The sequence below is a fragment of the Aplysia californica genome, unplaced genomic scaffold, assembly GCF_000002075.1.
Source record: "Aplysia californica isolate F4 #8 unplaced genomic scaffold, AplCal3.0 scaffold00196, whole genome shotgun sequence".
Taxonomy (NCBI): Eukaryota; Metazoa; Mollusca; class Gastropoda; order Aplysiida; family Aplysiidae; genus Aplysia; species Aplysia californica.
Window position 1 is genome coordinate 360,804 of NW_004797466.1, and position 26,754 is coordinate 387,557.

The 26,754-nt window shown below is 37.6% G+C and overlaps 1 protein-coding gene across 3 annotated transcripts in view; it reads left to right on the forward strand.

Moving 5' to 3' along the window:
• Nucleotides 1–23,034, forward strand: part of LOC101863023 (protein patched homolog 1) — a 40,326-nt gene extending 17,292 nt beyond the window's left edge. For 2 of the 3 annotated variants that reach the window (XM_005098891.3, XM_005098892.3), the window contains exons 4-22: nt 2,378–2,491; nt 3,598–3,671; nt 4,695–4,811; nt 5,265–5,388; nt 6,107–6,204; nt 7,410–7,530; nt 8,619–8,742; nt 9,775–9,947; nt 10,598–10,764; nt 11,421–11,505; nt 12,794–12,971; nt 13,928–14,092; nt 14,828–14,946; nt 16,525–16,680; nt 17,650–17,775; nt 18,291–18,435; nt 19,060–19,181; nt 19,692–19,865; nt 21,164–23,034. In XM_005098891.3, coding sequence (XP_005098948.1) covers nt 2,378–2,491; nt 3,598–3,671; nt 4,695–4,811; nt 5,265–5,388; nt 6,107–6,204; nt 7,410–7,530; nt 8,619–8,742; nt 9,775–9,947; nt 10,598–10,764; nt 11,421–11,505; nt 12,794–12,971; nt 13,928–14,092; nt 14,828–14,946; nt 16,525–16,680; nt 17,650–17,775; nt 18,291–18,435; nt 19,060–19,181; nt 19,692–19,865; nt 21,164–21,388 — 2,607 coding nt within the window. In that variant the 3' untranslated portion in view covers nt 21,389–23,034. The remainder of the gene's footprint in view (nt 1–2,377; nt 2,492–3,597; nt 3,672–4,694; nt 4,812–5,264; nt 5,389–6,106; nt 6,205–7,409; nt 7,531–8,618; nt 8,743–9,774; nt 9,948–10,597; nt 10,765–11,420; nt 11,506–12,793; nt 12,972–13,927; nt 14,093–14,827; nt 14,947–16,524; nt 16,681–17,649; nt 17,776–18,290; nt 18,436–19,059; nt 19,182–19,691; nt 19,866–21,163) is intronic. The other variant, XM_005098893.3, reaches the window with a different exon arrangement.
• Nucleotides 23,035–26,754: the final 3,720 nt, after the last annotated feature.

Sequence of the window (26,754 nt, forward strand, 5' to 3'; positions counted from 1 at the left end):
GTGTGTGTGTGTGTGTGTGTTGGTATGGGTACGTCTTCTCTTGAGACTGAAGGTGTCAGTGCATGATGTTAGTGTGTGCGTGTGAGTAAAAGTATGATTGTGTTGCTTATGGATTGGCTTTCTGCCCAATTGGTATTATTTTTTGCGAGGGAAGTGAAAGAGTACGGGGAGGGGAGGGGGGTGTTAATGAAACATGGTCTGGATGTTTTTAAGCTGGACAGAAATAAGATGTGAAAGTAGGAATAGAAAGATTTCTAGGCTACTTCCTAGTTCGTACGCAGTAGCGTCATATCCCAGAACGAGCTTGAATCATTGCTCTTATAATGCGGTCAAAAATTCGTTGCACAACTTATCCTCAAATGTCTTTTTACGGAGTGGCTTGCCACCCGATCAGGGGTGGCTAGCATTTTGTTACTCGAACGAATTCTCCCTCTAAACTGGCAGAACTTCATGCAATCTTTTCACCTCAAAAGATACTATTGTTTTGTGTGGACTGGGAGAACTGTAATGTTTTTTATCAGAAGTTCCAGTACCTTTGTTACACTCTTGTACTTTCGTGTACTTGGACCAAAATTGAGTCGATAGAGCCGTAAAACACCTACTCAATCAAAATCAGTGTGTACTTGGTCATGCATCGAATACAGCATTAGTTTTATCGAAATGACCTCGTTATATTTACAAAATGATTCCTGGTGATTAAGACAGAAAAGTCTCATCTATTAATAATTCTGCTGAAATCTTTCTTTTTATTGATATGAGCATGTGCTAACTGCTGAAATAACCATTAAAACCGTTCATTTGTATTTTTTAAGTGGCTTTACAAAATGCATGTTGAACATATATTTTTATTTCCATGCCATTCATTCCTTGTTGCTCTCTCTCTCTCACTCTCTCTCTCTCTCTCTCTCTCTCTCTCTCTCTCTCTCTCTCTCTCTCTCTTTCTCTCTCTCTCTCTCAGAACAGAGGCTGTGAGGCTCTCTCCTAGTTGCAGAGCAACTAAACACCTTGTTGACAGTGAAATAAATCCCGTCTGTCGTTATTAAGTGACCGGCTCCGGGTGGACAGAAAAATGCCCATCATTGTCACCCACGCTTTGCACAGCAGTTTATATCAATTTGTCTTAACTTAATCCCATTTTCCCACCACAATTGAGGCTAGATTTAAAAACCTTTCTTTATTAATTCATAAAATGCTACAAATCTCCTTCACGAGGAAAATGGAATTGTTCACAGAACTTCCCGCTGCTCACGCACATTTTGCATACGCATATAGCTTACGTCACAGCTCACCTATGGCCCTTTGTAATGGCAAAAGTAGTTACAAGAAATGAATGTTATAGTGGACACTTTTTTGCACTAAAAATTCTCAAATCATGCGTTCAATAAAGATAATCTCGGGATTACAAAAAACATGACAGACCTGCTTTTAAAGTAAACCTTTTAAAAACAATAGAAACCACTCACTTTGATTTTTTATTAGTATTTATTAAGGAATTTTCTAGAATAGAGCTAACAGGTGTTTACAAAAATATTGATATGTTAAGACAAATTAATACAAGTCAATGTGCAAAAGCTCAAGAGTTTATGTTCGATAGGTGAGGAGATAGTGGCGTCGGTGGCCTAGTGGTTAGGCTCTCGGACTCGCAACCGTAAGGCCGTGGGTTCGAATCCCGTCAAGGGCCCGACGTTGTGTCCTTGGGAAAGGCACTTTACACGAATTTTCCTCACTTCACCCTGGTGGGAATGGGTACCCGGCTATAGACAGCGAAAGATCTTGTCAGTTTGTTAGTGTTTGAGCGCTTAATCGGCTACTCGCACTGTATGCTTCCCGGGAAGCTGAGAATGTTTCGGAGTGTTCTATGGTCTGCTGGGGTAATAATATAGTGTAAAGCGCATAGAGCCTGCTGTTGAGCGGGGATATTCGCTATACAAATGCTATCTATTATTATCTATTATTATTATATTTGACGATTAGTTGCGCCACGAATTTTTGACCGCACTATAGGTTGTTTGTAACATCTTGAAGGTAGAGCTCTTATCTTTGATAAAGAGAACAGGGCTCTCTTGGGACCTTTACTCGACATCAGTTACACTCGAATCAGTTCATGGAGATAGCGAGGTCTTCGACGTTGCTTATCAGGGCCAAGTGGGACGTACTGGATACAAAAATACAACGGTATACACGTTTTTCGGGAGAAAGACGGAACTACTCGATAACAATTATTAATGCCTTCTTTGGTTTATAGTTATAAATGAACACATGCCTTTTTGCGAGTTACAAGGCAAAGAGTCAAACCTATTACCCATAGACGCCGGTAAGCTGAAAAATAGAACGTTTGTTTCAATTATCCACTTTTTCACTGTCATATTGTGCACAGGTGCTGAGAGATAAAGACTGGATATCCGCCAACTACCCGTCCACTGTTGTGAGGGAGCAGATTATAGCTGTTGGACAAGGAAATAACATCCTGACTCCCAGCGGAATATCTGCCGTAAGTTGTGCATTGTTTATTATACAATATTGCTGCAATGTGCTTTGTTGTTGTTGTTGTTGTTGTTGTTGTTGTTGTTGTTGTTGTTGTTGTTGTTGTTGCGACGTTCGTGGGTTTTTTTCTGTTATGGTATATTTGGATTTTTAACTCCTAGTAGCCTTATAAACACTGAAAAGTGATTAAACGATTGGATTTGTTAAAAAATGCACATCTCTGATGGGATCAAAAGTTATGTATTGAATGCTATGAAAACTTGCCAAACAAGCCAAATTTTTAAGCTCCTAATACCCCAAATTATGATTCTGAACCAGGGCAATCTACACTGGTGTTCAATGATCTGCTACTTGCTCTCTGTTGTTATCCAACATTCATATAATATTATTAATTGTTGCTGTAGTTGTTGTTGTTTTTGGTGGTGGTGATGGTGGTGGTAAGCCTATTGTTGTTAATGTTGTTGGTGATGGTAGTGGTGGTGTTGGTGGTAGCATGTGTTGTTAGTGGCGGTGATGTTGTTAGTGGTGGTAGTAGTGGTGGTGGTGGTGATGATGTTGTTAGTGTGGTAATGATGATGTTGTTGTTGTTGGATGTAGTGGTGGTGTTGTTGTCGGTGGTTGTGGTGATGTTGTTAATGGTGGTGGTGGTGATGTTGTTGTTGTGGAAGTTGACCACCCTGAAATCGTAATTTCAAAGTCCAATCGCTTGGTCCTCTCCCAGGGCACTGTGCAAAGACATGAAATATTCCTAAAATTTTGGGGACAACTAGTTCAGATCTTTGTCAGATTTGAGCCTTGAACTTCTGAAAAGTGGATAAAGTTCACAACCTGCTGGGCCACAGTGATTGACAATGCACGTACATATTATCAACTGCAGTTGAGCAAATGTGTGTGCAGAAGATGTCAGATTACAGGGACATTTGTTGTTGTAAATGTGTTTATTAATTGCTTTTATTCTTGATATTGTTGTTTTCCTTCTATTGCTCTGAATGAGGTATTGATGTGAACACCTAACGTAGCCATTTGTTATGTAGTGTGATCATGTGCCTTTCCTAATTACAATCTTGTACATAATTATAATTCCTAATTTTGGGGGGGTTTTTCTTCTTTTAGCTTCTCGACATTTACCAGAACTCAACAACTATATCAACAAGCAATGGGATCACTCTCAGTGATGTTTGTCTCAAGTAAGTTTTGTGGGTGGTCGGCAAGTGCCTAATGTGGTCTGCTCCTTTTTTCTTACCAAACATCTATAAATTGTCCTTATCTCTCCTCCTTTTTTTTTTAGTTTGTTACTTTCTCGTAACACCTCTACTCTCTGGTACTTTTATGACCTTATTGTGTTGCAAGTGTCAAAGACACTAAAACAAAGTAAGTTTTGCCTTGAGATTCAATTCATGTTTTTTAATTCACTGGTACAGCTGTTATAATGTTTATGGGTGCTGTGACACAGTGCCTGTAAACATGGTTTGAAGCTGCAACTTGAGTTTCCTATGGCATTTTACTTTCTTTCCACTGACCTTTCTAAATGCCATGGAAAAGCATACCAGTCCACAATATTTCAGATAAAAGTAGATAAAGCTGTAATACACCAAAGCATACAACAGCAAACCATAAAAATATTCCAACTGGTCTTTACTGAACGAAGCACCCTTAACCTCAACACTTCTTTATGTCACAGCACAGCATGCTTCTTTACCTACTACCGCTAAACACCACAGTACACTACATAACATTCATCTCCTTCACGCTATGCCTTGTCACATCGCATCATGCCTCAACACATCACACCACACCATGCAACATCACACTACATTGAACCACACCACACGACATTACACCACGTCACGCCACACCATGCCATGCCACGCCTTGCTACACTACATTATACAACACCACACCACACCATGCCACTTCACTCTGCTTTGTTTCACACTTCCCTCCAGACCACACACCTCCACACCGCAGCACAACACAATAAACTTTACCAACTTATACGAACTCACACCAAATACACCCCACCCCACCCCCACCTCGATGCCCCCACCCACCCCTAACCGTTCCCAACACTACACGAATCCACACAACTCCAACCAACAACACACCAATCCATACCTCCCCATGTGTTGCAATGCCTCTCCATACCACACCATACAACACAACATACATAATCCCCTATAGCCTTCAACTCTGTTCTCTGTCTCCAACAGGGCTGGGGCTAACTGTCTAGTGTACAGCGTGCTGGAGATCTGGTCCTATAATGACGCAACAATCCGCAGTTTGACTCAGGATGAGATTGTGGATGCTGTCAATAATGTCAATACTAGGTGAGTTTGGTCTCATGCATCTCCCTTCTTACCTCTGGGGTCATGATGAGTGAATAGGAATACCTAGATGGGACTGCTTTTTTATGCTGTTACTCATTCTGCTCGGGCATTACTATTTAACTACAAGTGAGGAAAACCATGTGAAATATTTTAAAGTTTTTTTTAATGTTTACTTATCATTGTTGACATAGAATCTACTGGGTTTTTTTTCTTATATTAGTTTGACTTAGATCACTCCTAGACTGAAGAACATTGAAGATCACTAGAGCAGCAGACAGACAAAATTGTTTGCCTACAGGGCCAAAGTAAATCCGAAACTTAGAAAAAAAAATGTAAAGTATTGGCAAGGAGGTAAAGACAAGGGACATTGGTACCTTCGGACTTTCATTTCATTAGAAGGGCAATTTATTTGTCTGAAGTCCCTTCATATTTCTTGCCCGCTTCACCCTTCAGTGCCCTGTATGGTTCCTCCTTTGACATCACGACTTACCTTGGGTCGCGAACGACAAATAGCTCTGGACATATCACTGCAGCAGCAGCTGCCTCCATGGTGTGGCTGACAGAAGGAAATGAAACTGTGAGTAGATTAAAGAAGGAAAAAGTATTGACAACTTTATTTTTAGCGTCATGGACAGAATTGTCGAGTTTCAAAAGAATATCTTATCAGGAGAATCATTATGATAATAATAATTCACTCCAACACCACATCTGTCGGATGATAATTTCTTCTAATTATAATTCTTTTTGGATTTATAGAGCTGCAAGCTTACCATTTTCAAACAAGATGTGCTCTTTGATTTACCACCACCAGTGTCTGATTGTTGAAAATGATTGTAAAATATGTGATGCATCTGACGAAATGCTTTCATTTTTATTTTTGCTATAATATTTTAGGTTTTAGGTAAGGGCAAACAATAGAGCTGCACAGTACAATGCTCAGGAAAAGAACATTTTTGCTAGTTGTTTTATTTCACTCACACCGTTTTCCTGTGAACTGTGGATTATTCACTCTTGGAGATCCCACTTTTGTAATCTCCCTGTTTTTTCTGCCTATCAGTCATAATTTTTCCCTAGCTCAAAAATACAATTATTGTGTCCATGTGTTTCTCAACACTCTGATATACTAAACAAACAGTCTCAGTTTTTGTGGTCGTCATTCACTTGCTTTTTATTCCTACTATGGCCCCTTTCATCTCCATTTGTATCTCTTAACTTAGACTAAAAAACTAAACAAAATGCTCTGTCTATAATATTGGTATGGATCATTCACTTGCCAACGTTTTTCTTTTCGCAAGATGGAATCCACAACAGAAGCCTGGGAGGCCAAGTTCTTAGAGCTGGGCCAGGCTGGACACGCTGATCTTGCCTCCACTTACGTGTTTGCTCGTCGAAGGTAATACCCTACACTAGTGGTTCATTAGTTGTTCTCGATATTGTAAGAGTGTGGTTTTGATTCAGCACTCATATTACCTATTGTGTTCCAAGTGCCGTAAAAATCTTACTAAAACCAAACGGATTTGTTTCTCGTCTGAACTTGGTAGTACTTTACTTCCTTGAGGAAAAATGCTTTATTGTTATTAGCCAGCTTCAACTAACTGGAACAGGGTGTTTGGCAAAATTATAAAGGACAAAATTACTGGAATGATTCCATCACAGTGCATATAAAACTTGCTTGCTGAGAGCTGTTGTAAAATTGTGCTGAAGGGCTTCTGTTAGAAGGTTTACTGGTCTACTAACTAGAATGTGAATGAGTGGCAGGTATGCTGGAGTATACAGACTAGCATGCACGCGAAACACACACATATAGTAACAGATTTTCAGGTACCGAATTGTTCGTCATTTTTGTATTTGTTTGTATTTGAAACATGTACATAAAGAAATTCATGCATGACGAAAAGATTTTGTTACTGATTGTAATAATTTTCTTCTTCTTTTCTGTGTTACATTTCCCCAATCTTTTGTTTGTGAAATATGCGGATGGTTTGAGGGTGCTATTTATAAGTTCTACTTTTTTACTATAGGCTATATACTACCCTTTTACCTTTTTCCTGTCTCGCTTGCTTTTTCCCAGTGTCAAATAACCTTTGTGGCATTGGTGTGTTTCTGTTTGACTCTTAACTCAGTGAGATATGACTGTTATCATGTGTTTTGGTGGTTGGCGAGTGTTCTGGTGTGGTGTGCTCCTTCTTTCCTACGAGACTTGTTTTATCCTGATTTCTCCTCCTTTTTTTCTGTATTTGTTACTCTCTTGTAACACCTCCAATCTTGGACACTTATTTGACCTTATTGTGTTACAAGTGCTGTAAAGATCTTACTGTGGGTGGTTGGCGGGTGCTCTGGTGTGGTTTGCTCCTTCTTTCCTATTAAATGTCGATCGTCCTGATCTCTCTTCCTTCTTTTTTACGTTTGTTACTCTCTTGTTACACCTCTAATCTTGGGCACTTATATGACTTTATTGTGTTGCAAGTGCCGTAAAACTCTTACTGAAACAATGTTATTATGTCAACTGGCTGTAGATTATGCTCAAAAACTCATCTCAGCTAAAAAGAGTTTATTGTTTGGATTAAACATGTCATAGTCACCATTTCTCGTTTTCAGCTTCTCTGATGAATCTGGTGATGCTATCCAGGGTGACGTAATGCTGCTCTCCATTGGCTACTTTATTGTCATCATCTTCGTCTTCCTAGTGCTGGGAAAGTTTAACCAGTTGGAGCAGCGAGTGAGTAGACAAGATTGGATAAGCATTTTAGTTTAGGGTTTTTTTTTGTTTTTTATAGATATTCTGGCAAAATGCTCTTGCATAAATGAAATTTTTGGAAAATGTGTTTCTTTTTCTTTTTTTTTTCTACTCTTCCTGCTCTTCCCCTTCTCCCTAGCTCTTCTTTTTCCTTCTCGTTCTTATCCTTGTCTTCCTTTTTTTTTTTTTTAAATTCTTTTTCACTTCTCCTCTTTCTTGTTATTAGCCTTGGTACTAAAAGTAATATTGATACTATTATTGTTATTATTAGTGCCTAGCTATTGCCTCAATATATATAAGTGGTGAGTCTTCAAAAAGACAATGTCTGAGTGTTAAAAAACATGACCTGTGGCATCGGTGGCTTAGTGCTTAGGCTACCGGATTCATAATCATGAGATTGCAAGTTCAGGGGTTCGAGCCTCACCTCGGTCAGACGTTATGTCCTTGGGAAAGGCACTTTACATGAATTTCCCATTTGGCTCGGTTGTTTCGGAGATGGACGTTAAACTCTGAGGTCCTGCCTCTTAAATGACCTAATAGTGTCGATATGGGCGTTAAACCTCTACCATTTTCAGACATGACCAGTTATAGATTGGAAAAGAACAGCAGAGCATAATTAATGGTTCCGAAACAATCTTTTTTACCTGAAATACATTAAAATAATGAGAAGTTGATGAACATGAAATGAGTGGGGCTTAACTCTTCAAAAAGATTTGTCGATAACAAAGACAATAACAGGATGAAAACAGTTTTTACTATTGAAAAATTCTGCATTGTACAGTGCTCAGAACCTTCAAGGGAATAGGTGCTATATAAATTCCCATTATTATTATTATTATTATTATTATTATTATTATTATTATTATTATTATTATTATTATTATCATTATTATCATTATTATTATTATTATTATTATTATTATTATTAGGGCCTGTTATTATTATTATTATTATTATTATTATTATTATTATTATTATTATTATTATTATTATTATTATTATTATCATTATTATTATAATAATAATTATTATTATTATTATTATCATTATCAATATCATTATTCCCTCAGATCTGGCTTTCTCTCGGAGGCTTCATCTGTGTGGGTTTCTCTATGTTAGTTTCCATCGGGCTCTCTTCAGCCTTCCAGCAGGACTATGGACCTCTTCAGAGTGTGCTTCCCTTCTTGCTGCTTGGTAAGTCACCTCTGGATTCTTTGGTGTAATAGTAAGGCTTTTCATTGTTGTTCACAGAAGATGTGAAGTTGATTCCCAAATGCGAAAGATAATTTGATCAAGTGTTTATGTTTTTCTGTCGAGATGTTTAATCCTACTAAACCCAAGTTGAACTGAGCTGGCAGGGTTAATTTAAACAGCTTTTCTCTTAAATGGTGTGAATTGTCTTTATTTGGGGGGGGGGGGGGGGAAATCTTTTAGAATCATTTCCTTTTAATAAAAGGTATATTATATTAGGATAAATGTATGCTTTTGTATGCTGACTGGCTGTCAACTGGAAATAAAAAGAACCTCCAAAATAAAGTTTATTCACTCAAGCTCACATTGTAAGTTTAGTTTAGAGCTGCTTATGCAGATAGTTAAACTCAAGTCAAAGAATTAAGCTTTTCATTCAAATATTTTAATAAAAGAATATTTAGAATAACCGTTACAGAGGTACTTCCTCCAAACCAGTGGAAGTTATAGTTACAAAGTCTTTATAATGCACTGTATTGATACACTTACCACTGGTATGTTCCGGATTGATTGCTTTAATGATTTAAAAAATGCTGCTCTTAAAAGTCTGTCAGCTAGGACATTGAACGCAGCCTTTTTTATTGACAATGTATTTTCCTGGCTTTTCAATTAACCCAACATGGGTGGTTCATGTGAAACACTAGTTAGTCTTACTACTTCTTTATTCTCCATCACTTTCTTCTGCCTATCTATCTGCCTTACTTTTTCACTGCGTTAAATGACAGTTTTAGTATAATTAAATACTTTTTCGCTCGACTGGCATAGGGTAAGGTAATAAATAAGCTTTTTGCAATTGCACTCAGAAAGCAGCAAGTAGGTTTGTCTTTCTGCTGGGATACTGTACCCATATCTGCTCGGGTTAGCAGCCCACCTCCTAAACGATCTAAATTATGTTAATGGGGATGTAATTAAGATCAGTATATATCTACTGTTGAATGAACGAACTTATCTTTTGCCTCTCTCTTATTTTGCCTCCAGGCATCGGTGTGGATGACATGTTTGTCATCATGGGTGCCCTGAACAACCTGCGGCCAGATGAACAAGGATACGATATTCCTCACAAAATGGCCGACGTCTTACGCCATGCCGGCGTCTCCATCACAGTGACCTCCCTCACAGATTTTGTTGCCTTTATGATTGGAGCTACTACTGTAAGTAATAAATCATGACATATTGGCTATTTTTAAATTCCTTTGTCTCTTTTTTGAGTTTGACACCAGTAATGATAATGCTAGTTGGATTATCTGTTTTGATTTTGAACGTTGATTTTTAGATCAGCTCCAGAGAAGAAAGGCATGTTCAGTGTGTAAAAGACAGCCATATCTGTGTGTGTGTGTGTGTGTATGTGTGTGTGTGTGTGTGTGCATGTGTGTGTGTGTTTGTGTTTGTGTTCAGGCTGTTTTTACATGTGAGTTTGTCTGTGTGTGTCAGTATGCTTTTTATAGTAGGCCTGTTTATTATAATCATATTATCATAATTATTAAATAAGCTTTATTTGAGAACTTTCTCTCTCCTCAATTGTGTGTGTGTGCGTGTGTGTGTGTGTGTGTGTGTGTGTGTGTGTGTGTGTGTGTGTGTGTGTGTGTGTGTGTGCGATGTGTGTGAGTCAGTGTATTTATGAATATGTGAGAAGGAGGTACGAAGAGGGGTATGAGAAAATATATATAGCCTGTAAGATAGAAAGGAATACTCTGCCATTACTTGTTAAATGTTAAATAAATGATGAATAATTGTTTCGACTTAAATTAGCCAAGGTTTGTGTAGCCTTCATCTTGAAAAATATTTATTTGTCTTCCTACAGATCATCCCAGCCTTGCGGTCTTTCTGCATTTACGCTGGTGTGGGCATCATCGCTCTGTATGTGTTCCAAGCTCTCTTCTTCTCTGCCTGTCTCACTCTAGACTTGCGGCGCATGGAAGCTGGCAGAAATGCCTGCTGCTGTTGTGTGAAACATGATCTGCCTTATGAGTAAGTCTTGAGTTGAGAAAAATTCTTTTTTGCATGAAACTGCTTGGTTTTAAAATGAGCTAATATGAAAATGTGTCAAATTAATGATATTCTGAAGATCATTTCAGCTAATTATATTACACATTTTTGCTAAATTTAATGGGTTTTGTAATATTATCATCCAGTGGGTTAAAACATTTTGTTATTACTTACAATGTAAATGATCACCTTAACTACTTTTCCAAAATTCTCTTCCTTTTAAAAGGAAACATCAAAGGAAAACATTGATGAATAAATTCTTTTTCAGTCAACTTCCTTTGATGTTGGTTATGTGTTGTTGTTTTTTTTGTTTCTGTTAAAAAGTTAAGAAAGTAAAGAAATGCATTTTGAAAAGTCTCTCAGTGTAGATATCTTCCTGTCTTCCATTGGTCCTTTTTTGCATACTTTTCACAAAATATTTGTTAGTGCATGTGTGTGTGTGTGTGTGTGTATGTGTGTGTATGTGTGTGTTTGTTTGCTTTTGTGTATGCCTGTGGTCTGAGTGTATCTGTTTGTTTTTCCGTATGCTTTTTATTACGATATATTATAAATATATCAAGTAAATATATTTATTTAATAAGCTGTTCCTGAGAACTTTCTCTCTCCTCCACTGACCTCAATGTATGCTATCATTTCAGGCCAAATAAATGCAGCCAAAAGCAGTTTCTTCCATACGTATTCAAACAGGGTTTAGCTAAACTCATCACCAAGCTGCCTTTTAAGGTGAGTTTTCTCCGTAAACACAACTAAGAGTAGAAATTTAGAGAAATATTTACACTTTGGGTTTCACAAAGCAATCTTCCCTGGATTTGGATTAACCTTCATAATGACCTTGAAGCTTACTTAGTTCTAGAATCCAAAAACCTAAATTCCAGTTTTACTTACCCATCAGCTTCATATTCACTATTGTTTTATCCTTGTTAAAATCTGGCCTCTTGAGGCAGAGATAGCATAAAATATGTGGACTTTCCTTCAGATGGAAGAATGAAAATTGTACTCAGCTAACAGTTTCTCTTAATAAGCAGTTAAAACTGAAGCTCTGATGTGCTTGTGTTATATTCACTTTGGTGTATTTTCTCTTTCTACATTTTTGTCATTTTTTCTTTTAATTTCTTTAGTTTGTGGCTGAAGGGATCCGCTAATAGGTCCTACTACTTGACTATTGTTTTTGTCTGTCTTTTGTGCTCATTTCGAGATGACCTTTATTGTGTCAGCTCACCTTATTTTTATTCAAATTGAAATCTTTTTCTTTACTCTCACCACTGTTTCGCATGCTCCTTCTGCAAGGGGCTGTTTAGTGGGTGCTCTGGTAGCCAATGGTTTGCCCTTTCTTTCCTATCTAACATGTATCGTCCTTATCTCTCCTCCTTCTTTTCCTTGTACTGGGTGTGTTACTTTTTAGTAAGTCGTATGAGGCCTCACAAATAAATACTGAAACCAAGAGAGAAACCCCCAAGCTGTGCACATCCACAAGAACAAGTGGGGCTTTTGAATGTTCAGATGTAGCAAACTTTTCTCTGCCGCAATTGGTCTCATCAGCTATAGCAAAAGCCATAGGTCTTGTCAACCTTTTATTCTTCTAATTCTTCTATTTCACATTATAAATGTTCTCCTCTGTGGATGTATTGGTTGTTGTAAGACATTGACAGACAAACTTCTAGTATTACTATTACTTTTTAGTAACACCTATAATAGTAGACACTTATTTATGACTTATATGTGCTTTAGGTGCCATTAAACATTTACTAAAACTAACCTAAAACGCACAAAATGAAGAATTAGTCACAGACATTGTTCACGGGTAGTTGACGGATGCTCTGGTGCGGTTTGCTCTTACTTTCCTATAAAACATCTATCACCCTTATGATCTCTCCTTCTTTTTGAATGTTTGTTACACTCTTGTAACACCTGTAATCTTTGACAATTATATTAATATGACCTTCCTAACTGTTTTGCAAGTGCTGTAATATACGTACCAACCAACAAAACAAACAAAACCATTCCCTTCCAGATCTTTGTGGTGACTGTAGCTGCTGCAATGTTTGGTGTAAATGTCTGGGGCTTGGTGGAACTGGAGCAATATTTTAACCCAAACTGGTTTTTGCCGCAAGACTCATATGCGTACGCCTTCACTGAAGCCAGTGAGCAACACTTCCCAGATGATGGTGCCTCCGGCTTTGTTTACTGTGGTATGTAGACCTACTTTTAGTTCATTCTTGTACACTTGGAAGTTTTCAAAGTGATCTGAGGCATAGTAGAATAATTTTCTAGTTAACTATGGCATTTTGAAAACTAGTCTAACACGCACATATATAGCTAACACACACAAAGTGAAAACGCATGTCGAACAGATTTTCAGGTTCAGAAATTTTTCTTATAGCCCCTACATGTATATTCATTGTTTTTAAACAAGTACACCATGTTGAAGGGCTAGAGCCCAGATGGCCCGTGGATCAGAAAAGTAAAGTTGAACAAGTACATAGGAAAATGCCTACATAACAAAAAGATGTCCACATATTTGCTTATTTGTATGAGTGAGTCTCTGGGTGTATTTGTTTGCGTGCATGTTTTTGTTTGTTTTGTTTGGGGGGGTTGATTTGGAGGGTATTGTGTTGTCTTTTTAAAGGTATGTGTGTGTGTGTGTGTGTGTGTGTGTGTGTGTGTGTGTGTGTGTGTGTGTGTGTGTGTGTGTGTGTGTGTGTGTGTGTGTGTGAGAGAGAGAGAGAGAGAGAGAGAGAGAGAGAGAGAGAGAGAGAGAGAGAGAGAGAGAGAGAGAGAGAGAGAGAGAGAGAGAAAGAGAGAGAGAGAGAGAGAGAGAGAGAGAGAGAGAGGGAGAGAGAGAGAGAGAGAGAGAGAGAGAGAGAGAGAGAGGGAGGAATAGGTAGCTCAAGATTTCTCCCTTTGTTCAGCTTAATAATAATTGCCTGAGGTGTTCTCAGGGTGGTTGGTGGGTGATGTGATGTGACTGACCATAACCTCTAAATGAAGGAGCAAGAAGCTTTTTACTTCTCTGAAGAAGTGTGTTTGGGCTGGCCTGCTGAAATAGTAGGATCAATTAATCAGTGTGTTTCGATTTTATGCACTTTTTGAATCCTTTCTTGATGAATTAATATATTTGAAGGTATTGTTACTATTCTTCTCTCAGGCAATTTGAACTACTGGAGCAGGCAGACAGAGGTGGAGACAATGGACTCTGCCATGGCAAACAGCAAGTGGATCTACACTGGCACCACTGACTCCTGGTTTTCTGCCCTGACCACTTGGCTGGCCTCCACCAGTGACGCCACTGTCACACCATTGCTGGATGCCAGTACGTCTTTGCCATGAGCACAACAATATTATTTTGTTGTTTCTTTTTAACTGTCTTTAAACTATATAGTCGACTTGTCCAAGAGGGCCACCCATTGATGAGGAGGAAAGTGGTTGTTTTAGACAGATGGACGTTTTGGACAGTGTCATGATATTTTTTTAAAAACTGAAGAGGAAAGTGGGAAGTGGCCATTTTGTACAGGTGAATGTCTTGGTCAGGTGGCTGTTAGGGCTATATTATTTTGTTTAGTTTTATCTTTGTATTTTATTACAAATTGGGTTTGTTTCTATTTTGTTTTGTGTGTGTGTGGGGGGGGGGGGGGGGGGAGGAGCTGTATTTTCTTAATATTATATGTTGTTGCCTTTGGAATAGTATTATTTAACCCTCAGGTTTTCGTTCTTTTTTTTTTTTCTTTTTTAAAGATCTTTTCATTCAGGTTTGTTTGTTTTTTTTCATTTTCCTAATCGTAGCCTACTTTTTTGTCTCTGTATTAGCACTATGTAGGCCTTTTTTTTATATAGTGTGGGAAAATTTACTTGACAGTTGACAAAAATTAAATAACTATACAAGGAAGAAATGTTTATTTCAATTTTATTTGTTTCTGCCTAACATCAGTATCATGAACAAATTTTCTATGTCTTCTCTTATTTAGAGACTTTTTATCAATTATGAATAACTTTAACACAAAAGCTCTGCAACATTTTCTGATCTTGCATGTTTTCCAATGTTACGCAGATAAATACCCAGTGTCAGAAGATGCTTTCATCAATTTGACCTACAAAATGACAACTCAGATACAACAGAGGACCAGCTCATACCTCAAGTTTTCTTCTTCTACTGGCTCTGACATCCTGGTATGTTTTTGGACCTAGAAGACAAGAGGGTTTAAAATGATGCAATAAGGCAATGATTTCTGTTTAGAGAGTTATAAGAACAATATTGGCATTTGACTGTTATGTTTTGTTAATGGAACTCACTATTTTAACATCTGAGGTCACCAGCAGTCAGCTCTATGACTTGTCTCAATTACTGAGTGACTTGTTTCTTTAATTTTTGTTGGATCTCTTCTTTCAATTGGATTTGTATCACAGGTATTCGCAACTTTGATTTAAATGAACAGCTTTTTGTCAGTTACTCACAAATCCACTTCTGAGCATTGGCGAGTTTTTAATGGCCATGATTAACCTTCTATTTGTATAATCTGTTTGTTATCTATAAAACATTTGAACTTTGATAAGTGTTGTTTTTAGCTTTTTAAAATTCATTGAAGATTTTATGCGGCCTACGGCTTGTCCCAGGCCAATTAATACTCTAAACCTACAATTAATAGTTCATGGACCAGTACACTGTCGTAAGCCTTACGGCGATACAATGATTGGGTTATTTGTAGGCCCTTAGCTTTTCTTTAAACTATGAATTACTATACACTTCTGTATTGTGACCAGCTGCCCCTTGGGATCTAGGGATGTTGGTTTGGGGACAAGAGGGATAATGTTATGTTACGACTTACTTGAGTCTTGGAGTAGTAGATCTAGATGGTAGTTGATGTTGGTGGGGCCCCACCTGCTGGTCGTCTGCTAGTTCTTGGTTAGCTGATGTTACTCGTTTCAGCTTCAGTGAGTGAGTGAAACTTAGATTGCCCGCCGCTTGCCTGAAATCACATGAGGTCTCAGTCACGTGATATGTCCTTTAAATTAGGCCTATGTCACAACAACTATTATTAAGGTGTGTTCACGCTACATGTCCTTCTATTCTTAAGGTGTGCTTACACCACAGAAAACAAGTAGCCCTATTGCACAACAAAAGGCGGTTCAATGATACCAAGGATGGGAAAGTGTTTTTGAACAAATTATGCTCTGACAAATAAATGTATGTGTGATGTTTTCCATTGCTGTATAGTCTCTACTTTTTCCTACCTTTCTTTTTGTGTCTTTATTCTTTCAACTAGACCTTATGCTCTTCCTTTAAAGTTCCTTTTCTCGTTTAGCAAAGCATTAGACTGAAAGTGGAATACTAAAGCAAAAATAAAAGACAAACCCAAATTAAAAAGGAACAAATAAGGGTCATTATACAGGTTTGTACTGTGATTTCCACATTGATTATATGTGACACGTGCTGACAAAATGAGTTATTTCTCTCGTTCCAAGAACGGAGATATCAGCTGAAAATCAACACTGGGGTCAGATTTATAGATTTTCAGTTGATGCCATTTTGTTCAAGTCTACCGTGTCTTTTATTATTTCACACTTACTATATGTATAAACTCCATCTATAAAGTTGATGTATCAATTTCCATACTGCTAAAATCCGAAAGAAGTAACTCATTTTGTCAGCACACCTCATATATTGTTCATGTTTATAATTTTTGTTAAATTCTATTCAATGAAAATCAAAATAACTTCTTGTCATAAAGATTTAAAATCTTTGATCAGGTCAGCCGCTTTCCTTTCCGTCATATTGATATGGACGACGCTAGCACAGAGATCGATGCCATGGACAGCACAAGAGAATTAGTCATGGCTGCTGGTTTCTCAAATGCTGAGTGTTTCCCGTACTCCCGCAGATATTTGACTTGGGAAACCAACAAGGTTTGTTTTGTTTGTCGATGACCTTCACCTATGTCAAGATGTAATAGCCGAGCAGGTTTCCTCCTCCTCCCCCCCAAATTGCGTATTTTGATCAAGGTGAAGAGTTTGGGTCTGGTCATAATATGTTGTTTAAACATTTTGCCTTTGTCTTTTTTCCTGGATCATTAACAATAACCAGTGCCTTTTTTAAATGTACATACATTCTTTTAGGACATAGGTTTCTTATCAACACTGAAAACCTATTGAATTCCTCTAGTATCAGTATCATATGTCTATGCTAGGTTAAGAAGTGAAAAGAAGTACTTTTTTAACAAGATGACTGCTACTGAGAAACATTTGATATTTGATTCTTTTTCTGTCAGCGTTACAGGTTTAAGTAACAGCTCATTTTATCACAATTACTGCGGAGTAAGATAAATGGGGAAATTATGTTGAAAAAAAAATTAAGTAAACGCTGCACTTGGGTTTAGACGTGTGAAAAATAGTAATTATGATAAAGTGAAGTGTAGTCCTGTACTAATTTTGCAGAGAATGTATTACAAAGTCTGCTAATGCTCAGTTTGACCTCAGTCACCCTGACTGCTGCTGAGCCTTCTCTGTTCCCTTTTCTGTGACTGATGCACAAACATATCTTCAAATCTGGAGAGATTCATTTATCAGTGTTCTGTATAGACTTAGATATTGGAGGATTCTGGGTTTTTTTTTTACTTCCTTATTAATACTTAGATTAACTGAAAAGAGTTGAATGTCTTGCTCTGACTGGAAAAACACACTGTGAAAAAGGCACAGGTAGACCATGAATAACTTACTTAAAGAACTCGAACAGATGGGTTATGGTAAACCATCAAGATAATAATATGTTTTTTGAGAGAATGCGAGCCAAGAAACGTATGATGATCCGTGATTGACAATGTCATTTTTATTTCTGGCTCTTAGAGAGGAAGATTGATTGATTGCTTTTCATTTCAGGTGATTAGAGAGGAATTGTACCGTAACTTGGCTTTGGCCCTGGCCTGTGTGTTCCTAGTCACCCTTATCCTGATTGCCAACCTGTGGACCAGTCTAATGGTGTTTGCTGGAGTTCTGTTCACACTGGTGAGTGACACTGTCAGGTAGAAAAGGGCCTAACTAGTGATAGACAAAATAAAAGTCACACAGATAGACAATATGAGATTGTCTTACTAGTGACAGGCAGAGAATAGAAGACAGACAGATGGACAATAGGAGACAGTTTAACAAGTGTCGGAAAGAGGATAGAAATCAGACACATTGACAATAGATAAGCGTCTGACAGGCTTTAAGTAAGCAGATAGACAGAAATGATAATAGGTAGAATGATATTACCAAATAGAAGAGGTCGTGAATGGTTACAGGTGCAGCAGACAGACTGCCAAATAAAAGTGATTCTGACTGACGACAGACAGACAGACAGATAATGTCAGAAGGTGGTATGATTGGTAGCAGTCTAAGGGACAGATAGAAAGACAGACAATTACTATCCAATAGCAGAGTGCCTGACTGGTCACAGACTGACTGATTAAAAAGAAAACAGATAGTGCCATAGATAGGAAATCCTTGGACTAATGGCAGAAACCCAAAATTCTCCACAGGTGGATGTGGCCGGCTCCATGCACTTCTGGGGACTGACCGTTGACACAGTGACCAGCATTATCCTCATCTTGTCCATTGGTCTGGCAGTCGACTACTCAGCCCATATTGGACACATGTTCATGACAGTTGTCGGCACAAGGACGGGTATGTTTTTTATACACTTCAAAAGAAATCTTAATTTCATTTCCGTGACCAAGAGCAAAAGCCCCTTATTAATTCATTGTGGTAATTTCAAGACACAACAATGAGAGAATTGTTGCGACAAGATTTATCTTTTAGAAAGGTCTTATTATATTGCTTTTTTGTAATTTCCCAGTTTAATGTTAGATCGGTTGATGAATTGATCTCTAATTTTGTTAGAACTGAGTTTGTTGCTTAAGTGAATATGTCAATAAATTTAAAGTGCAATAAATTGTGTTGCTATCTTTTTTTTGCTTTCCTATAATTAGGATATATATGTATAAACCAAATTGTCACCAGAATGTATTATAGACATCTACTTACATTATTTATTACTTTGATATAAATGTAACTTATGGGGTGCAGGTCTTTGCTGAACATTTGTAGAGAAGTCTTTTCCAACATCAGTTGCTGTCTCCACCTGCTATTATGAATCAGCAAAGATAAAGCAACAGACAAATTTTAATGCAACCCCACAACACAGCATTGGGATGACAGGCACAAGTCCAGCAGATACTAGATCCACAACAGTAACAATAACTACAACTTTCTGATCAACTATGTCTTTGTTTTTTGTACCTTCTCTAGCCAGGACAAAAGAAACAGTAGGCGAAATGGGACCTCCAGTATTTTATGGCGGCTTCAGCACTTTCCTGGCCTTTGTTCTCCTCTCCAATAGTAACAGCTACGTCTTTCAAACTTTCTTTAAGGTATGTTAGTATGTTACCCGCTAATGACGTGATAATGTCCAAATAGCGGTAAGGCAAAAGCAGCAAAATATGAGTTTTAGTGCTCTGTTCGGTTTGACCTCTCACTTTGTATATAAGTATAAGTGTCAGAAATGTATTGATACTTTGCTAAAACAAAAACCTATTTTTTGATAAAAAGGAGAGAGAAAAAATCAAACCTTTTTCAAGGTTTTCATACAATGTTTTTTCATAAAATGATTGAGTTTTGGGAAAGGGGATTTGGAGTTATATTTTTACCTGTGTTAGAGGTGGAAACTACATCTTGGACCTTCCCCTGATAGTACAGAGGATGTCATTACTTTTCATAAAAATTTTGCACCTGCAACTAGGTTTTAAACAAATCGAAATTGATAAATAAAGAAAGGTTAAGACAAAAAATACTTAACAATTTCGTTATCTATAAAGTGTTGCAGTAACTAATGAAACAAATCTGGTTTGATAAACAACTTTGCAATTGTTTCCTTTTCTTAGGTGAACTTTCTGGTGGTGGTGTATGGTCTGTTCCATGGGTTGATCTTCTTGCCGGTGATACTGAGCTGGTTTGGTCCCGAACCGTACCCTACAGCTGACCGTGTCTATAGGCACCATCATGAACATCACCCTGATGTTGAAAAAGTTGATGGGGTTGACAATCGTGGATTTTCCGTAAGAAATACTTATATCTGTATATAATAATAATAATGACAATAATAATGATAATAATTGCATTTATGTAGCACATATCATTGCTCTACAGCATTCTCTATCCATTTTACAACCATTATCAAATCAAAAGTGCAAACTTTTCAATTTGTTACATCAACGTTTAACAGTTAAATTTTCTGGAAGAAGTTACAGTAGCATACTAATCTGTGCACAAAAAGTGCTCAAACAAATATAGGAAGACACTGTCCAAAAATGACGACCAAATGTTAGAGCAGCAATTATGCAAGTGGCATTTACAATTTTCCTTTTGGTGATAGTTCCTCTTCTTTCTCCTAGAAAAAACTAGGCCAAAAGTACAAGTTAAACAGGGATTTACGTATCACCCGCTTTTTCAAATACATGATGCAAGTTTCTGCCAACATCAACATCACATAGGTGATAGATAGAGCAGAGGCTATTTTTGTGTGTAGTATTGATTCTGATTATCAAAATTCTGAAACAAAGTTTACCACATGGTAGAAGAAATGGCACCATCATTTCAAGTTTTGAAAAACTGAAAAGTTAGTTTGATATGAGACTTGTCATTTGTCTAATAATCTGGAGAGTCTGCAGTTTTAAAGTCCATTTTGTTCATCTTTTAGACCGTCCTCGTCAGTGTGCAATCCCTTAAGGATCAAGGCTACACTACTCACAGCACACCTTAAAGCTTCTTGTCTTTCAGTGGTTTATTGATTTTATGAGCAGTTCAAGTAAATTAGATCTTTTTTGTGACAACTTACTGTAAAACGTAACGTGACTCAACATGAACACAAAGAGTAATATGTTCTGTTGAAAAAGACAGCTCATTTAAAAAGGTGTCTTTGCTCTTAGAGGATTATGTTTATGCTTGCAGTGTGGTCTTAATTGACTTTTCAACGTTCTTTTTAGTCTTATCATTTACTTGTTGATTCTTTTTTCAGACTGCACAAATGCCCTAACTTACTTGGATGTACCATTTTGTCTTGAGTGAAAAGTTGAAAGTGCACAAACTCTTAAGTAATAACACCAACAGTAAAACCAACATCATCTTTAGTTTGTCAGGGGGATTAACTTTTACAGATGTTAGTTAGATCTTTTTCTTTCCTTTTTTTCAAATTTACATGGATCCAGGTCTGTTTGCGACAGGTTGTAACCATTATCACTTTAAACAGTAGTTGTTAGATTGTGTTCTTACATACTGCGACATAAGAATGAGAGTTCACAATACAGCTAAAGTCTTACAATACAATATCTTGATTGCTTATGTTTTCCTTTTTCAGAAAAATGGAGAAGGCTCAAAAGTAGGTGGATACGAACTTCCTCCCCTGAGGAATGCTCCAACAGGCGCAAACACAGCACAGGAAGTGACAGATCTCAACGTTCAAAATGGTAGAGACTCCATGACTCCCCCTCCCTCATATACATCAAAGAATTCTGGAACACCTCCCCCTGACTACAGCCCAGAAGGAGGACGAAGACATTTCATGCCTTCCGTTCAGACTTGAGCGACTCTTTGGGCCCTATATTCTACCTGTTATTTATGAAAGGGATCAAACTATTGCCACTGCAAGAAATTGCTCAATCAGGTTTTTATATGGTTTCCAGTTCTGAAAAAGCAAATACAAATTTTTCATATGCTGACAGAAATGACATGGAATACCGTACCTGAACAAAAGTTTGCGGCTTGTTTCTTATGTTTTTATTTTTAAAAGTGTCAAAATGTGTCAAGCACTTGTAGATTTCTGATACAATTTGAATGTGTGTTATACGGAATCTTTAATCCAAAGAAGGTGAAATTGTCTTATAATGCTTGTTGTGTACAGCTATTTCAAGCAGCAGTAGAAATACATCATGACACAGATGTAAGAAAATAAAAAGTTAAGAAACAAAAAGAAGTGCTCTGTACCTAGCAAATGTTAAGGCCTGTAAAAATGTTACTTTCAGGGGATGCTGTACCAGTCTCTGGATCTCCAGCTCAGCAACAGGCTTAAATTGCCGTGGAACGAAACTCTGGGTCCAGAAAACCCGCTGTTTGAGCTACAGATCTGTTTTTGCTTGAGATTCAATATCAGTTTTTGAGAGAGGTACTTATTTTGAATGTTTTTCTCCCACTGAGTAAAAAAGTTTTTAAAAAAGGAATGCAATGCTGTAAATAGATTTAACTTGTATGCCAAAGTGATTTTGACTTTGTGGGTTCTGAGAGTGAGTGCTTGAGTTTGTGTTGTAAATGAAGACATGTAAAAGTAAATATTTGTTACAGTTGTGTAATCTCTAATCAAGCATATTATAGTAGGTTTTTTTTAATGAAGCATGTATGGAAGTGTGAGAAAAGTGCTAAAACTCAAAGTAAACAGGAATGACAGATGGGCATCAAACTGAGAAAAAAAAGCACAACTCTGGTATCTGTGGGTCTAAATTAGGTGGAGGAAGAAATGATATATAATACATTAGAAACATTTTTAAAAATTCTTTTCAATGGACTTGATGAGACGGTAAGCTACACGTTTATTCAGACAGAACTAAAACTGTTATCAGCTTTAAGAAAAAGGAAAACTAATAAGAATGGTGCCTTTTTCACTTTTATATCTAGCTCTGCTCCTTTGCTTGAAGACTGTACTGTAAAGGTCTTGTTTTATCTCTGTTTTGTCAAACACTGTGAATATCCCCATTTATTTATTCTGTTAGTCTCATAATGTTGTGTTGTTCTTGCTAGAAAGTATGAGGCTCAAAGTTCTTATCATCATTCATCAAGTCGTTGGTCATACAAAGAAGAGAAGATGTTTGGAATGGTTTTGTTAACAGTGAAAAGAAATCGGTTTTAGAGGACTTTTTTCTAATTCCACTCGTCATGTTTATTTATTCTGTCATGACACAGGTTAAATAACGTAAGAATAGATCTATTCTCTTAATAAAGAGTTGTACTTAAAGCTTTCTGGACCATATTAACTGATTCGGCCTGCAGATAGTTTTGACTCCTGACACAAATTATTTGTAATTACTTCGTGACTACATGGGTGGTCTCACAAAAAGTTAATAAAGAAATATTTAAATTTGATGAAACCCTTTGTTTGGCATCTAGATATTTTCAAAATAAAAAATACTATTTAATTACACCAGAAAAGGGTTGAAATATAAGTGGTAAGGGAAAAAAGGGAGCAAAGTGATGTGAAGAAAGGGAGCAATAGATAAGAGCCGCTCTGAGAGGTGCTGTGTCAAAACACTAAGACAATCTACCACAGTGAGTAGCACTACGGGCTGAATCGGTTAATTGTACTTTAGTCCTGTCTCTAATTGATTTCCTATTCTCAAAAGGCTAAAGTTTGAAAAGACGAGACTATATAGGTCATATATCAAAGGTCATTTTTAATTGACTTGATTTTCATTGACATGTAGCCTACAGTTTTTGATACACTTTGAGTATCAGGTCTTCAATCATTCCATGCTCCTGGGTAGGACTTTATCCTATTATTTGCTTTCATCCTGTTGATAATTGGTATAAGGCAATTAGGGCCTATTGTAGATGCAGCACTATCATAACACTAACATGCTCTTGTTTTTCCTGTTACTACATTACATTGCCCTCCTCTGGCCTGCCTTGTGATAGTTGCCATTATCTGCATCGTCTGGGAGACTCTAGCCATAGTCTTTTCATTTTGTCCCTTCTGCAGCTTGTAAAAAAAATTCTTCTATATGTGTTTTAAGTAAGAAATATAAAGCATCAAATGTTGGATTCGATTCCCAACTTTGCTTGGTAGGATGTTGCCCATTCAGAACAATTATTAATTATCCTATTTTTCTCTTCTTTCATGTTAAAAATAGGTACCACACATTTTTCAGTTTATGGAATAACATTTCAAAGATAGTTAGAGTCTTTGACACTGCATATCCAAGAGAGACTAAAGATAATATTGAGGAAAGAAGTTCCAAGCCAAGAGAGTTATTGTCAGTTAATGTGTGCAGTCCAGTTAAAAAAAAATTTTTTGTCTTAACCCTTATACTTTTATTAATGGATTAAGAAATCGCGACTCCAGTGCTTTCTTGTCCTATCTCCATTTTTGATAATAGTGAAAACAGTTCGTAACAAAGAGTGAGCATAAGAAAAAGTCATATTTTCAATGTTTAAAAAAGATGGAGATAGGACAAGTAAGCAGAGAGGTCACGAAATTGTGAGGCTACTGACGCTTAACTGTACTGGGTTCCAGCCTCAATCAGTCTAGTTATAACATGATTAGTTGTGGTTTTTAATACAAAGGATCAAATGCTAATATTTTGTGAAGAATTGCTATTATCAGTAGTATCATTAACTTTATGCATGAACTATATTTGCCTTTGTCTTGCCCTGTCTACCAAGTTCATAATCAGTAGGTCCCCCTTATCTTGTTGCTTACAACCCAGTACACAATATGCAGCATTTATACCTATTAAGCTTGGCAGTAAAAAAAAATGTTTTTCTCCTTTCATTGGTTTCTCTGAACCTCTTACTTTTCTATCAACAGCATTTTTGCTTCTTTGCTTCGCTCTAGCTATTGCTTTTGCACTTGTTCTCATGCTCCCTCTCCCTCTCCCCCCCCCTCTCCATCACCCCCTCTCTCTCTCTCTCTGTCTCTCTCTCTCTGCCTCTCTCTTTCTCTCTCTCTCTCTCTCTCTCTCTCTCTCTCTCTCTCTCTCTCTCTCTCTCTCTCTCTCTCTGTCTCTCTCATTTGCATACATGTACTTTCATTGTACTTGCATTCACAAATTCGTTACCCTTTTTCAGTCATATACATCAGAAGTAATTATGGCAACAGTGTGCCTGCATAGATGTAGCACTTTCATAGAACCAAGATTAGAAATGAGAATGAAAGAAACAAAAATGTGGGTGGTTGGAACATGTCTATTTCTGTAACTTATATATTACTCTTTGTCTGATATCAGTCAGCATGCCTGTTTCCTTGGCACAGTGTGATGTAGTTCTTTGTAACTCTTGCAAATGAGATGCAACATACCTCTTCAACACATTACATTCTGGAATACAGGGAACAAACTTTTGGTTACTTGATTTTTTGGATTTCAATTTGAATTACCTGGTGTAACCCAATTACTGGTGCTAGATAAGTCATCAAATGATGATATTAGATTGTGCATCCTCACATTCCAGTATTTGAAGAAAGATAATCATAAATTACATGCATTCCAAACTGTCTCTGCTTACAAAACCATTATCAGTTGTGAACAGTTACTGTTGTATACATAAGATTCCGAATCTCAGACTAAGAGAGTAATCCTGTGGATTAATGGTTATAGGATCTTAACCTTGCAGAAGTTGTGAGTTTAATTCCCTTGAAAGGGGGTACCTTTTAACAAGTTTTTTGTTTATCTTCCTGCTCAACTGTGGTACTACACACATTTCAGTTTGACTGTGATATGGAGGAACTAAGCAGCCCGCTTCCTATTTGACCCAATTAAGTCAGTGGATGTGTAAAATTTATTCAGTCACTTACAATTTGTCAATCAGATTGTGATGGTGCACTTGGGGTTGTGATATTTTCTATGCTCTCCTTGTCACGGGTTCAGAACTGTCGAAGAATGTTTGCCTTGAACTTGAGTACATGTGTTACATTACGACGCTAAACATTATACATGTAATATGTGTCTCAGCATCATTGATTTCCTGTAAGTTTGAGTCATTCTACTGCGTTTTATAATAAATAAAGATGGGCGCTCTTGCCCCTGCAATTGTATTTTCTCAGGTGTGGTTTGCTCCTTCTTTCATATCAAACATCTATCGTCCTGATCTTTCCTCCTTTTTTGTGTTTGTTACTCTCTTGTTACACCTCTAATCTTCGGCACTTATAATATGACCTTATTGTGTTGCAAGAGCTGTAAAACTCTTTAAAAAACTAAGTGACATGTAGGGCGAAGCAGCTGGCTTCCTGAATGATCTAAATTGAAGCGACTGCAAACATTCAAACATTAAAAAGCTCCTTCTCCTTTTCCTCCTCCTCGTCCTCCTCGTCCTCCTCCTCCTCCTCCTCCTCCTCCTCCTCCTCCTCCTCCTCCTCCTCCTCCTCCTTTTCCTTTTATTCTCCTTTTTCTTCTTCTTCTTCTTCTTCTTCTTCTTCTTCTTCTTCTTCTTCTTCTTCTTCTTCTTCTTCTTCTTCTTCTTCTTCTTCTTCTTCTTCTTCTCCTTCTCCTTCTTCTTCTTCTTCTTTTTCTTCTCCTTCTCCTTCTCCTTCTCCTTCTTCTCCTCCTCCTCCTCCTCCTCCTCCTCCTCCTCCTCCTCCTCCTCCTCCTCCTCTTCCTCCTCCTCTTCTTCTTCTTCTTTTTCTTCTTCTTCTTCTCATGTTGACCTCAAGCCAGCAGATGACCCATGTCCGAATCCCAAGTGGGACACTCTTGAACTTTGCTTGTTTTGGGAGTTTCAAGGTTTCCCGCCGGCTTCGATCTACTTTTTTCGTGGAAGTACAAGGTCTGTCTCAGAATAAAGTTTCCCTGTCATGCTGTCCTCACATATAATTATCAATCACCTTGTATTTGGTATCAACAGAAAGCCTATTCAAATACCTATTCAACGTTGGACAAGTTCAAGACATTTCTTCAGTTGATGTACGCAGCGGTCAAAGACAGTGGTCAGTGATCGTTTGTCCATGGTCCCGAGTGCCTTTATCATAGCCTCTCGAATCTGGTCCTCGTCCTCAAATCGTCGACCTCGCAGTATTTCTTTCACCTTGGGCTTGGGGAAGAGGTGGGAGTTGCATGGAACGAGATCTGGCGAATAGGGCGGGTGTTCCAATAATTCCCATGAGTAGCCCTCAAAAAGCGCGTTCCCAACTCTGGGCCTGTGAACAGGCGCGTTGTCATGAAGCAGGATGACGCTGTCTTCAAGCACAGC